Source organism: Cucumis melo, chromosome 1 (assembly GCF_025177605.1).
Source record: "Cucumis melo cultivar AY chromosome 1, USDA_Cmelo_AY_1.0, whole genome shotgun sequence".
Lineage (NCBI taxonomy): Eukaryota > Viridiplantae > Streptophyta > Magnoliopsida > Cucurbitales > Cucurbitaceae > Cucumis > Cucumis melo.
The window spans coordinates 25,705,283-25,718,290 of NC_066857.1; the positions used below are offsets into that span (position 1 = coordinate 25,705,283).

General features: G+C 33.0%; 1 protein-coding gene and 1 long non-coding RNA gene across 3 annotated transcripts; both read right to left on the reverse strand.

The window, feature by feature from the left end:
- Positions 1-1,465, reverse strand: LOC103497557 (uncharacterized). Its single transcript, XR_539427.2, has 3 exons — positions 1,000-1,465; positions 508-694; positions 1-419 (listed from the first exon to the last, which is right to left on the reverse strand). It is a non-coding gene; the product is annotated as an uncharacterized LOC103497557 (long non-coding RNA).
- Positions 1,466-10,956: 9,491 nt separating this feature from the next.
- Positions 10,957-12,740, reverse strand: LOC103497559 (uncharacterized). Of its 2 annotated transcripts, XM_051079911.1 has the most exons (2): positions 12,595-12,740; positions 10,957-12,117 (listed from the first exon to the last, which is right to left on the reverse strand). In XM_051079911.1, exon 2 carries the CDS (start codon positions 12,083-12,085, stop codon positions 11,048-11,050), a length of 1,038 nt encoding a protein of 345 aa, XP_050935868.1. In that variant the 5' UTR covers positions 12,086-12,117; positions 12,595-12,740; the 3' UTR covers positions 10,957-11,047. The 2 variants fall into 2 exon arrangements, with proteins under 2 accessions (XP_050935868.1, XP_008458019.1); XM_008459797.3 differs by lacking the exon at positions 12,595-12,740 and having other exon boundaries at positions 10,957-12,420.
- Positions 12,741-13,008: the final 268 nt, after the last annotated feature.

The window sequence follows — 13,008 nt, forward strand, 5'->3', positions numbered from 1 at the left end:
TAAGATCCATGAAAACCGCTGATACATTCGTTAAACTAAATGACATAACTCGAAACGCATAGTGTCCATACCTTGTTTTGAATGTTATCTTAGAAATATATGATTCTCTAACCTTCAACTGGTGGTATTTTAACCTTAAATCAATCTTAGAGACAATGTTATTCCCCTTAGCTAATTAAATAAGTCATCGATATGTAGTAAAGGATACTTGTTACGTATCGTAACCTTGTTTAACTACCTATAGTCAATACACAATCTGAAGGCACCATCTTTCTTTTTCACAAATAGCAATGGTGCTCCCCAAGTCGATACACTCAACCTGATGTATCCCTTGTCAACCAATTCTTGTAACTGCACCTTTAGCTCTTTAAGCTCGCTCGAAGCCATTCTGTACGGTGCCTGTGAAATAGGTGTTGTTCCTGAAAACAATTCAATAGTGAACTTGATCTCTCTATCAGATGGCAAACCTGACAGATCGTCTGGAAATACATCAAAAAACTCTTTTACCACAATAATATCTTCTGGCTTCACCTTTTCTCTTTGTACTCCTACCAAGTGTGCAAGAAACGTTGTGCAATCTTTCCTCAGCAATTTCTCAGCTTTCAAAACTGAGATTAAACTCCTAGGAATGATATTCAACATACCTCTAAAAACCACTTCAACAAAGCCTGATTTTTTGAAAACAACTTCCTTCCTATGGCAATCAATAAATACATAGTGAGTAAATAAAAAATTTATTCCTAAAATTACATCTAAACCTCTATAGTTCTAATGGTAGTAAATCCAATAGCATACCTATACCGTCTACTAAAACCTCACAATTACGCAACATCTCACTGACAACTAAAACATCACCGATTGGAGTATATATAGCTAACCACTTAGATAAAGGTTCTAGCATCCTATTCAGCTTAGTTAGAAATATACTAGAAACAAATGAATGCATGGCACCCGAATCGAATAAAACAATTATAAGTACATTATAAATAAGAATCGTACCAATAATAACGTCTAGTGCATCATCCGCTTCTTGTTGAATATACGCATAGACCTTTCCATATTGCCTAGGTCTTCCAACAACTCCCTTTTGCCTTGCATCGCTGGTACCCTCTATCGAAACCACCGAAACTCTTGATTACTCAATTGTCTGAGACCCAACTCCCTGATCCCTCAGAACTGTTGTGTCAACTGCAGGTAATTTTTCTTAAAATGTCTTGGCTGTCTACACTGGTAACACACACTGACACCTACAAGACACTGACCTCGATAATTCCTACAACTTGTGCATGGGGTTTGCCTGACTATACTAGCAACGAACTCCTGACCTGTCTACGATCTTACTGTTGATCTAGTAAATTGACTAGATATTCTTTGACTCTGTCTCCAATAAACACTACCATAGCTCATGTTCCTCGATGCTTGGCCTCTAGACCGACTCTTAAAATCTTGACAGCCTAAAATATTTACCTCATTGCTCATAGCCTTTAAAATTGCTAACTGTTGAAGTCTCATGACTAAGCTCTACTGCTGACTTCTCTTATGTTAAACTCTATTCCACACAGAGGGTAGTCTCCACTAACTGAAAAAAATCTATCTACTTAGAAATGGTTATAATGGGTACGTATTTCAAAATGCAACCCTCTTTCAAACCTTTGGCACTCGTCACTCTCAGATGCCACAATAACATCAGCATACCGTAAAAGCTGATATACTTGTACTCGACCATTGAAGTGATCCTTGTTTCAACCCCAGAAACTCATCCTTATTGACCTCACAATATGTGCTGGGAAAATACTTATCTTCGAATGTCTCTAAAAGTCTACCAGTCTAAAGTAACATCACTGTTAGTACGTGGTGACATGACTCTTATAATATGTCAACACATTAGACATACTATAAATACTTAACTCAAATGCATGATACTAAATGACTACTCCCATGATAATCATAACTGAACTTACCTCTACCCTTACCCAGACCATACTTCACTAGTTTCCTTTAAATTAACTTAACTTCCAACTATTTACTTTCCAGTTTCTTTTTAAAGCTAACCGCTCTATCTTAATTCCCAAGGAGCAAACTGCTGTTATCACATCTCCTCCCGAACTACCTGTTAGCTTAGCTCGAGAGACGACGTGAAACCGACAGACATCGCTTTCCTCTACTGATATCTATCAACTCTGTTGAACTCTTGAACATGATAAACTTACTAATCTAGTACATAAACTATTATACATGCAACACAACATAGAGAAACCTAAACTAATCATATACATATATGAAGTATAACTCAGAAATAACTAATTTCTCAAGTAAATCTAATTGAAACACCTTAACCAAAACATAACCAACAAAGGTTTACACAACCACAACTCCTAAAGTTTATACAAACTGTAGAGCATCTATATCGTACAAAGACATACAACATAACACAACACTATGTACAACTCTAACCACGTACTAGCAATCGATATTGAGGTTTCAGCAAACTAATGCAATCTATCAAGCACTGAAACTCGATCTCTACCTGAAAAATGGGTAAAATATTTTAGAAGAGTAAACTATAAAGCTCAGTAACTCAGTTCAAAACTATAAATTTAAAGATAGGAACACGTGAAAGCTTTATACATATAAATCTGGCTATACAAATCATAAATATAAACGTATAATAGTAAAAATAGCTTTCTCAAATACTCAATAGGTACGTCATTGAAATCTAGCAAAGCATATCAAGTATATCAAAACATTTAACTAACATGACAAATCTACATTGTGTAGGGCACACCTTGTACAACCAACATTTACGAGCTCTACGATGTAGTGGGACCCGTCTAACACTCTCATCGTCTTTGTCGTAGTGGGACCCATCCAACATTCACGAGCATCGTTGTTACGGAGTACATTTAACGTCACAAACAAAATCTAACTTATGTGAACATGGTACCATATAGCATCGGACTCAATATCTCAGTCATGTGGTTAATGGAAACATCAGAAAATTATACAAAAACATTAAAACATGTCAGCTATTTTTATTTTTCGTAGAGCTCAAGCTTACCCAGATTGTTCGTGAAAAACTGAAAATCTAAAAACATTACTTATTTAAAATTATTTGGTTTCAGGTACTTTTCAAAAAATCGATAATAACATGCTCATGTAAATTTCATCATAAAACTTTTCGCTTGAACTTAAGCTCGAAACCATACATAAAAATCATGTAGTATTTATAGAAATATAAGCATAAATAACAGTTTAGAAATTTGTTTGAAATCTGTTTTGTCAGTCACTGTCTTGAGCTAGATCCTTAATCTGTAAGCTCGGTTTAATTCTTCTCGACCAGTTAACAACCAAATCGAGTATTAGAATCCTAAATATTCTAGTTTCTAAAGATAGATATAATGTCGCACTAAAGATGACGCTCACGAAATCAAAACTTAAGAAATAAAATCTTATTTAAACAATTCTTTGCATTTTCCAAATTTCTAACACAAACTTCAAATGACCATGTCTTACTCACAACTAAACCAAAATAAGTGTTCTTTATGTCAAAATCTTCATTTTGATATCCTCTAGAATTTATCTGAAGATATGTAATCCAAATTCCCAATCAAAAATCTTAGAAACACCACAAAATAAAACCACTCTAAAATCGCACACTCTACAGACCTTCAACTTGTCTCTGTAAATTAACACATTTCCAATCATAATTGGCTTTCAGCATCTTCATAAACGTTATAGAAAATTGAATAATTTTTCCAACCATATCAATCACAGGTTTTAACTCAACGTATACACACCGAAAAACTCAAAAAAATCAAAGGATATCTGACTTTGCGTGGAAAACACATGTTTTGCCTTTTCTATCATATATCACCCAATTAACATCAAAATTGATTCAAACATCCTTCACGAAAATTGTTCAAAAATCAATTAGATTTCAAAAAATTTAAACCTCACCTCTTAGTTCTTCTTGAAAAGATCAAACCAGATAAAAAACGAAAAGTGTGCAGAGTGGGTCAAAATCTGCCATAATTGAAACTTCCTTTGAGTTTTTTCCCTCCTTCAACCTTAGAACTAAGAAATCTTCTTCTTCTTATTGTTCAAGTTCTCTCCAAATGTTCTCTCAAAAGAAAGCTCTGAAAGTTTGGATAATAAAATGGTGAAGAGATTGTTTTGGCGGTGGAGGATAATATGACCGAAAGAAAGAGAAGAGAAAAAAACATATTTCTTCCCTCTTTTCCTCTTTCTTTCCTTTTATCTTTTCTTCTCTCTTTTTTTAACCTTTAATTATATAAAAATATTATATAATTAATTTTCATTTTCTATTATTCATTTTATATAAAAAAATCAAAAGAGAATCTCAGTTTTACACTAAATGTCTGTTACGATTAGACATTTTCCTTGAGACGCTAACCTTATCTCCTTGAAAAGCTAAACTTCTTTAAATCGCCTAACTCTCTTCTTAGAAAGCAAAGACATTTACTTTATCCAAAGGGTCGTCTAGTAATTTCTATCGAACATCCGCCTCATCACCATACTCTCAAGTATAGGTACTTCTCCCCACAATGCAACCCTAGTCGCCTAATTCTTAGCGTTAAACGCAAACTTCTTTACCAGCAACCTCAACGCGTTACTTCACACGATGGCTTAAATACTTCTCTTCGCATCACCCTTTCTCCAATCGTATCCTTGTTCGTAGAATGCCTCGTTATACACTTAGTATTTTGTTGTATTCCCTCAATAGGTATTTTCTTTCTAAATCCATCCCTCACTAAATCTTCGACTTATGTTTTAAGTTTTCCTTCCCTAGGTTGGGTGTTGAAGCCAAGTAAAGAATAAATATTAGGCATGGAAGCCAAATAAAGGAGGGAAAGGTGGATTGTTATGTGAACTTGTGCGGCGTGAAAGTTGTGTCTTCCCATATTGCATTTAAGGAGTTAATAGGTAAGAACTTCACTCCTTAATGCTAAGGGTTGTAGCTCAATTTCAAAAAGAGGTCACCCACAGCATCACAATTTTGTGAGGGCGAAGGCGGTGGGTGGAAGAATTGAGCCAGACAAAGGAATCCTTAAAGATTGTCCATGAGATGGATTATCCAACGATCAAGGAAAAGGATGAAAATGAGGTTCTTATACTCCTAAATACCTCGACGTGAAGAGTAGCATCCAAATTGATAAAGGAAGGCACGAAGCGTAGAACTTAGGTTTTACTTTTGTGCCTTATGAGAAAGAAATATAATCGTAAAGTTTGAACTCTATAAAGTGTTAAGTTAATAAAGAGAAGCTATGTTTATTTCGCTGCATTATTACTTGTACTTGTCGCTTAATAGTTGTATTCGAGCTAAGTTTCAAAGATTATGCGACGGCATAAAATCTAAAGATTAAATACTTTCCACTACGATAAGTTTTGTGAAGGTCTCTAAAATTCAAAGTAAGAGCCTTAATATAAGACTAGTGAAAGAAGTTCGCAAGAAGTGGCACTTGGGGCGGGCCGTGACAGAAAAGCTTTTATTTCTCTCTCTAAACTATGAAATGACGAAATGAGAGAGAAGTAGAGAGAGAATCAAACCAATGTGATGCTTCAAGTAACAATGGATTGGAGAACATTTCAAGGAACCTATAATAAATCCACTATTTAATTAATAGAAGAATTACATTCGACCATAGCAAGAAAGTTTGAATCCATCAATAACACAAACCTCAACTTTTTTTCTAACTTTTAATATCATATTATAAAGAATTTGGGTCATACATATGATTCAGTTATTACAAGGTTATTAGATATTTTTATTCCCCATGGCTTTTCATCATTCAAAAGATCAAATGTAGGAGAAATTATAAGCCAAACACAAAGCCAGGAAATGGAAGTGGAAGTATCAAAACTTACAATTAGAGCGACAATGGGAAACTTCAACTATGGTTCAAACTTTTCTCAGATGTGGTTCAAACTTCAAACTCTTTTTGGAATCACAAATGCATATAAAGAACTTCTTTGACTAAGAATGAGATCAAAACATAAAGATTGCTTACTTGTGCAATCTAATGAAGTTTGAAAGTTCCTGCAAATAGATCATAAATTTATCAGAAAAAATTCAAAAAAATAGTTGAAGCATTTCAATTGACATTGAAAACAGCTAAAAATGGTACCATAATTATCCAAAGGAGGTAGATACCTGGAAAGTTTTGTTGCTAAGTCTAATTTTTCTGAACTTCTCTTGATCAGGATTTTTCACCACATTTCCCACGTAACTTAGAAGGGTTTGAAACGCTCTCTTTGCTTTAACGTCATTCTCCTAGAACAAACGTATAAGCTAAGACCATAAATCCCTCTAATCAAATTGAATTTAGTTTAAGGAAGAAAGATGAATTAAAATTATTCGTTAACTAAAATTAAAGAAATTAAAATGAAATGACTGATGATATTCTCCTAATTATTCGTTTCAATAACTAAAATTAAAGAAACTAAAATGAAATGACTGATGATATTCTCCTAACTGTTAAAATTAATCCATAGTTTTGAACTTCAAAGCAATAGTATACTACTATGGCCAAAACAACAAATCCATACAGTTCAAGATATTTCGTATTGCAGAGAATGTACAACAAAATATTCTAATTTACCAGTGAGTCCCAATGCAGAAGCCTTGGAACCAAGAAAGCTGCCCAAATATGTATTATCCAATATTTCAACTATTGCTTCAAAATCAACCAAATATAAGATATCCAATAATGATTCAATTCATGCCAAGGATTTGTAAAAAAATATTTAATACTATGAAGTGAGTTTTTCCTCGTGGCAATCAGATCTAAGACATTTAAATGGATTAAAAATTATGAAAATTGAAGAAACAAACAACCGAAAAATTGTAAATGGGCAGAGAATCTGATTACCAAAAGTATAGAGAAAATTTATTGAAGCAAAATGAGATTTAAGGAATTTTAGGGTTTTCATCTAAAATAGCTATACAATGAAGAAATTAAAATTTGAAAGTAGAAATGTAGAAATGTGTGAAAACCTAGCTATTTACCTCATCAATTGCTTGAATCAGTACACAATGTACAAAGATGCTTGAATCATGGTGGAGTTGTAGTAGCAAACATATATGGTGAATGGTGAAGATGGTACACAGACGAAGTAGAAGATGGAGAGGAGACAGCAGGAGAAAAAACACTTCAGATTGAAAGAGACAGAAGATGGAAAGTGCGGAAGAACGATGGAAAAGATAATGGAGAACACAGGTGGAAGAGGGGAAATAGAGAAGACCGTACCTGGAAGATGGAAAATGCCGAAATACATACGCGCGCCCTAATTTTTTCCCCTTCCGCCTTTTCTTTATATTTTTAATAACCAATTTTATAAGATGTTATATTATGATGTTATTAAAAGGGACTTTTGTTGTAGTCAAGGTAGATTGAAAAAAAAAATGACAAGTGTATCATGGATATCAAATGAGTGTATCAACTGTATATTAAGTATATACCATTAGTGTATTAAATGTATATTAAGTGTATCGGTATATTTTTTACATTTAATAAGTTGAGCTTGTTTTTTTTTTTTTTTTTTTGCCATTTTTTTTGTAAAAGTAACATGTTTGGGTTATGATCCTAAGTTTTAAAACTTATTTTGCCAAGTTTACCAAAAATCCTTTCTTTTAGTGAAGAAATAACAGATGTTCACTTTGTTTGAGTTGATGTAGCTTTTAAAACAAATGAAGTTAGTTTTTCAATCTAAAAGATCAATAGTGAAATGAAGTAAAATAATAAGAAAACTAGTTACGAATATTGTAGATAAATTGTTTGATTGATGTAATTAATTTTTATTTAGGCCAATGCCCGAAGTATATACTCGAGACTAAGGAGATGTAGAATATTCGTTATTCATCAGTTGTTAGAAGTCTAATGTATGCGTTCAGATATTGCATTCATAGTTGGAACGTTAGGTGGATATTTGAGCAACCCGAGAATGAATCGTTGGAAAACAACCAAACAATTACGAGGTATTTGCAGAGAACAAAAGTTTACATGTTCGCTCATCGTAGATTAGAAGTTTTAGAGATCATTGGGTATTTTTATTTCGATTATGTTGGATGCCAAAGACAGCTTACTATCCACTCCAATCTATATCTTCACATTAGCCAGAGGAACTATATTCAATCGAAGTGTTAAACAAACACTTATGGTCTCTTCTACCATGGTTGTAGAGTTGATAGCATGTTATAAGGCATCAAATCAAGAAAAATAGTTGAAAATTTTGTCATTGGTTGTGGACAACGCAGTTGGCGTAGAAAAACCACTAAAATTATTTTGTGACAATAAGTTGGTAGTGGTATATTCCAACAACAATAAGTTCAAACATGTAGATGTGAAGTTTCTAGTATTGAAAGAAAGAGTTCTAACATGATCAAATTTTGATAGAATACTTAATAACAACTTTATAGTGACAGATTCATTGATTAGAAGGCTACCACCTAAAGTTTTTCATGAGCACATTGCTCATTGGGTGTCAATCACTTTCCGAATTCCATGGTTTAGTAGGAATTTGTTATTGAGGATGTCCTTTTAGCTTAAAGTTCGTTAGTGGTTTGTTTGTTTACTATACAAACTAGTTTATCATGTATAAGGTATTACAAATGTAGTTTAGCATAATTTTTTTTGTTTAAGGGTTATCTCACTAAGAAATTCGGAGTAATTGAAAATAGGCATGATTCGGATCACTTTGCATACAGTTATCCATTCTCAATCTATATTATTAATTGTATTGGAACTTGTATTTGAGGAATGTTTAGTTACAAAAGTCACATTGATTTTGTGCTGAGGTAGGAAATGAACCATATTAAACTAAAAGGAAATTCTATTGGAAATTCTATTATTGATATATTAGTTTGTGCATGATTAAAGTTCATGTGATTTAATTACATTAGTTACATAGGTATAGCTTAGGTAAGACATATGTTTTAGATTAATGATATGTATAATTAAAATATGAATTACGTATATAGATTAATATTTATCCATACACTTTAAGTTATATTATACGTGATCTATTTACTTAAGGTCTTATGTTACTAATTGAATTTCAAATAAATAAGTAAAAGTTCCTTCACCAATTAATTAGGGTTTAATGGAATCCTAATTGAGCTAGTCACCTCTCAATAGAATATGGTATAAAATCTGGCACCAAAGATTCTAGACTTAATCTACTATATATAGGGTAACGGGTAGCTTCACACTAAATTACTTTCTCTAAATTAAAAAACCACCGCTGGGTGGTGATGTTAGGTGAGTTCTCTTTGGTTGGATTTTTCATCCATCAAAACTAAATATACCCCCAACCAGCAAAACTAAGCAAATTTAAACCAAAATCAATCAATTAAAGTTAGGTAGTAATCAAATTAAGGTTTAGTTTCGATGAAATTGAAGAATTAAAGTGGAAAAGGGGAGAAGAAAATTAAATCTATCTCACTTATATATACATTTTTGTGTGGCTATATATGAAGGACGTGTATGGTTGGGATTTTGAAGGGTCTAATTTTGAAAAAAACTATTTTGATTTTTTTTAAGTGTTTGGTAAATTTAAATAATGTATTTTTTTAAAAATGATTTATAAAATAATACATTTTAGAGAAATTCTTGAACATATTTTTACAAAATAAACTTTAGAGATTGGCCAGGAAATTGGAACCTTTTTCATCTATGAAAATTACAAAAATGCCATTATTGGTTGTTAATAAATTATTAGTATTATGTTTCATCTTATTTTTATGTCCCTACAAAAATGCCTCAAATTACGATAAATAAAATATATATATATATATATATATATATAGTTATTATTAAATTTTGTTGTTGGATATCGATCGTAATTTTTAGGATTATGAATTTAAGTATCAAAATACTTATACTTCTAAAATAAAATTATCTAAAAGATTTAATACGAAAAAAAATAATGCTTGGTTTTAACTTTACTATTTTCAAAATTTTAAAACAATTAGTTTCAAAATATGTATTTTTTTTATAAAATTAGATAATGGTGTTTAGTAGTCCTTTATGGTAATTTTGAGTTGAGTATAAACATTATTGGCATATAACAAACCAAACAAAATTTAAATATAAATACATATAAAAAATCTAACCAAACATGTAAGTGTTTAAATTTTAAACTCATTTTTAATAAAAAAAAAATATAACCAAACATGTAAAAGTTTAGTAGTCTATGGTAATTTGAGTTAAGTATAAACATTCTTGACATATAACAAACTAAACAAAATTTAAATATAAACACATATAAAAAAATCTAACCAAAAGTATTTAAATTTTAAACTCATTTTGAATGAAATGTTTAAAAAGAAAATGTATTCTTGAGAAACATTTTTTCCCATAGACAAACCAAACTCATCCTTAGAGTTGGTTTGATAATCATTTTTTTTTTTAAATTAAGTTGGTAGATACTACTTTCATCTTTATTTATTTATTTTGTTGTCTATATTCTATCAATTGTTTAAAAAATCAATCAAAACTTTAAAAATAAAAAATAATAGCTTCTAAAAAAATTATTTCTGAATTTGAATTCAACTTGGTATTTAAGCAAATGAGAAGAAAGCTTAATTAAAAAAAATTGCAATACTTATCAAATGAAGCCTTATAAGTTAATACTTGGGTTGGAAATATTTACAAAGTTCATTTTAATTGGTAACTATTTTCATCCTAATTTAAAATTTTTAATATAAATTTTGTATATAACTAATTAAAAATTAATAGTTGTTTTCAAATATAGAAAAATAACTTAAGACCTCATGAAGATAGAGCTCATATTTTGCTATATTTGTATTTAAATCTAGATTTCTGTCCACTTAAAACCTTACAAAATTTTCTACTTTCCACCCCGGTCAAACACAAACCATCGAATGAGAATAAGAGAGATATAATATGAAGCTAAAACAAAAAAAACTTGAAAGGGTTCATTCAAAGAGTATTCACAAATATTTCATTCAATAAGGCATTGAAAAAAATGAAGAAAGAAGTTCAAATTTCAATTTAATTTGTGAAAATCAAAAGATGTCAAGAATCTCCAAAATGAAGCCATTGCAAAGTGGACAGTTCCCTCTACTCACCCAAAGCTCTCTTGAACAAAGCCTACAAAAGGTGTGACCGCAGGGGATAAATGCCGCCCCTTTATGACGTACCATGCACACGCAGCAATTCCGTTCCGTCCCCCCACCCCCTCCTCCGCCGCATACGGTGGTCACTTCATTCTCAATTTCTTCCTCTTCTTCTTCCTCCTCTTCTTCATCTTCTATTCTGTATGTTGACCCTTCAAACCCCATTTGCCTGTCCGTCTCTTCTAACAGATCCATCAGTGACATTCTCATCGGCGCCGGCGTGGACTCTGCTTCTTGTTCTTCTTCCTGTTCTTCTACGTCGGCGATGGCTTCTGCGTCCGCGGCTTCTTGGGCCGCCACCGCTTCTCTAGCTGACATCGATCTTTCCTCTGCCAACGCAGCCGAGAGGCGGCGCGTGCCCTCACGTGCCGGCTCCGTCAAGTCTGTGAAACTCTCGCTTCGTTCAACAGAGAATCTCGTCGAGTTGTGCCGCGACATTTGCGGTCTGAGGAGGCTCCGGCCACCGGCGCCGGATGCGGCGGCGGCGGAATTGTTATCTGGAGAGGCATCGGAATTTGTAGCCTCAGACGATGGCGGGACGCTCGGGTTGAACCGCGTGGAATTCCGCCGTGATATCTGCCGGAGAGACGGAGCGGCTGAGACGGCGGCAGTAGTGGTGGGTTCTGGCGACTGTTCGTCGTTTGGCATCATATCCGCCGACGTAAAACCGGGGAAACGAAGCGAATTCGGCGGCGGAATTTGAGATCTGAGGTTCAAACGAAGACGATCTCTCAAAAACTTCCAAGATTTCCTTTCTCGGTTACTAACAGGGGATTTTCCTACGTCGTCTCTTATGATATCGAGCAACGTCCGGCCGTGTAATCTCACTGCCGGCGAAGGACTAGGCGAGGCTCTCTTTTGAATGGTCAAAACGTCGTTGAGAGTAAAACCACTTGCGAGCTCTCTGCCGTCGCTCACCGCTAACATCTGATCGTAAAGCGTAATCCTCCGGCGACCACCTTCCATTGATTACCACAAAAAAAAAACCCAATTAAACAATAAATCAAAAAACCCCCCCAAACGTTCAACAAGAAGAAGAATCCAAAATTTCTCGGGAAAATAAAAATATCAACTGAATCCCAAACGGAACCATCGAATTCTTTTCACAGATCCGAAATCAGACCCAGAAAAAAACAAAGAAAACCCCAAAATTTTCCGAGAAAATTGCTCCAAAAAAAAAAATCGAGAAAAAACTTCTAAGAATCTCGGAAAAAGAGAAGAGGAATGAAGAAAACGAGAGCTTCAAGATCTCTACTTATAAAGGGCAACATTATCTTTAATATTATAATATATATATATATATATATAATTGAGATTGCAAGCTTGTGTCTGTACGTAACTGGAAAAGATGAAAAAGAAAATTTAAAATATATATATATATATATTAAAAGAAAAAGGAAAAATGAGAGAGAAAAATGAAAAAGGGCATTGGATACCTTGTTGGTCTGACGAGTATTATGATCAGTAACTTCGCAGCAATATTTCTTCATCTGCCTTTCTTTTGTTTTCACTGTTGGATTAATTTGGATGAGACAAACATATAATACATTCTATTCTACCTCTTCTCATCAGAAAATCACAAGAAAATAGAAAAGAAAATGATGATCAGATGGATTTCAAATTATTTTTTTCCTCTTTTTTTTCAATTTTTTCTTTTATTTGTCTGGATTTGTTTTTCCCTATTTGGTGTAATGATTTGTGTTTGTGTGAATAAAAGTTGATTTTGTGGAGTGGAGCGGTTATTGTGGGTAAAATGTGTTGTCTTCGTCCCTTTCTTTAAGATAAACCATAACCATTTATTATTATTATTCTTATTGTTCTTATTTTTACAAAATTTCTAGTTTTTTAAG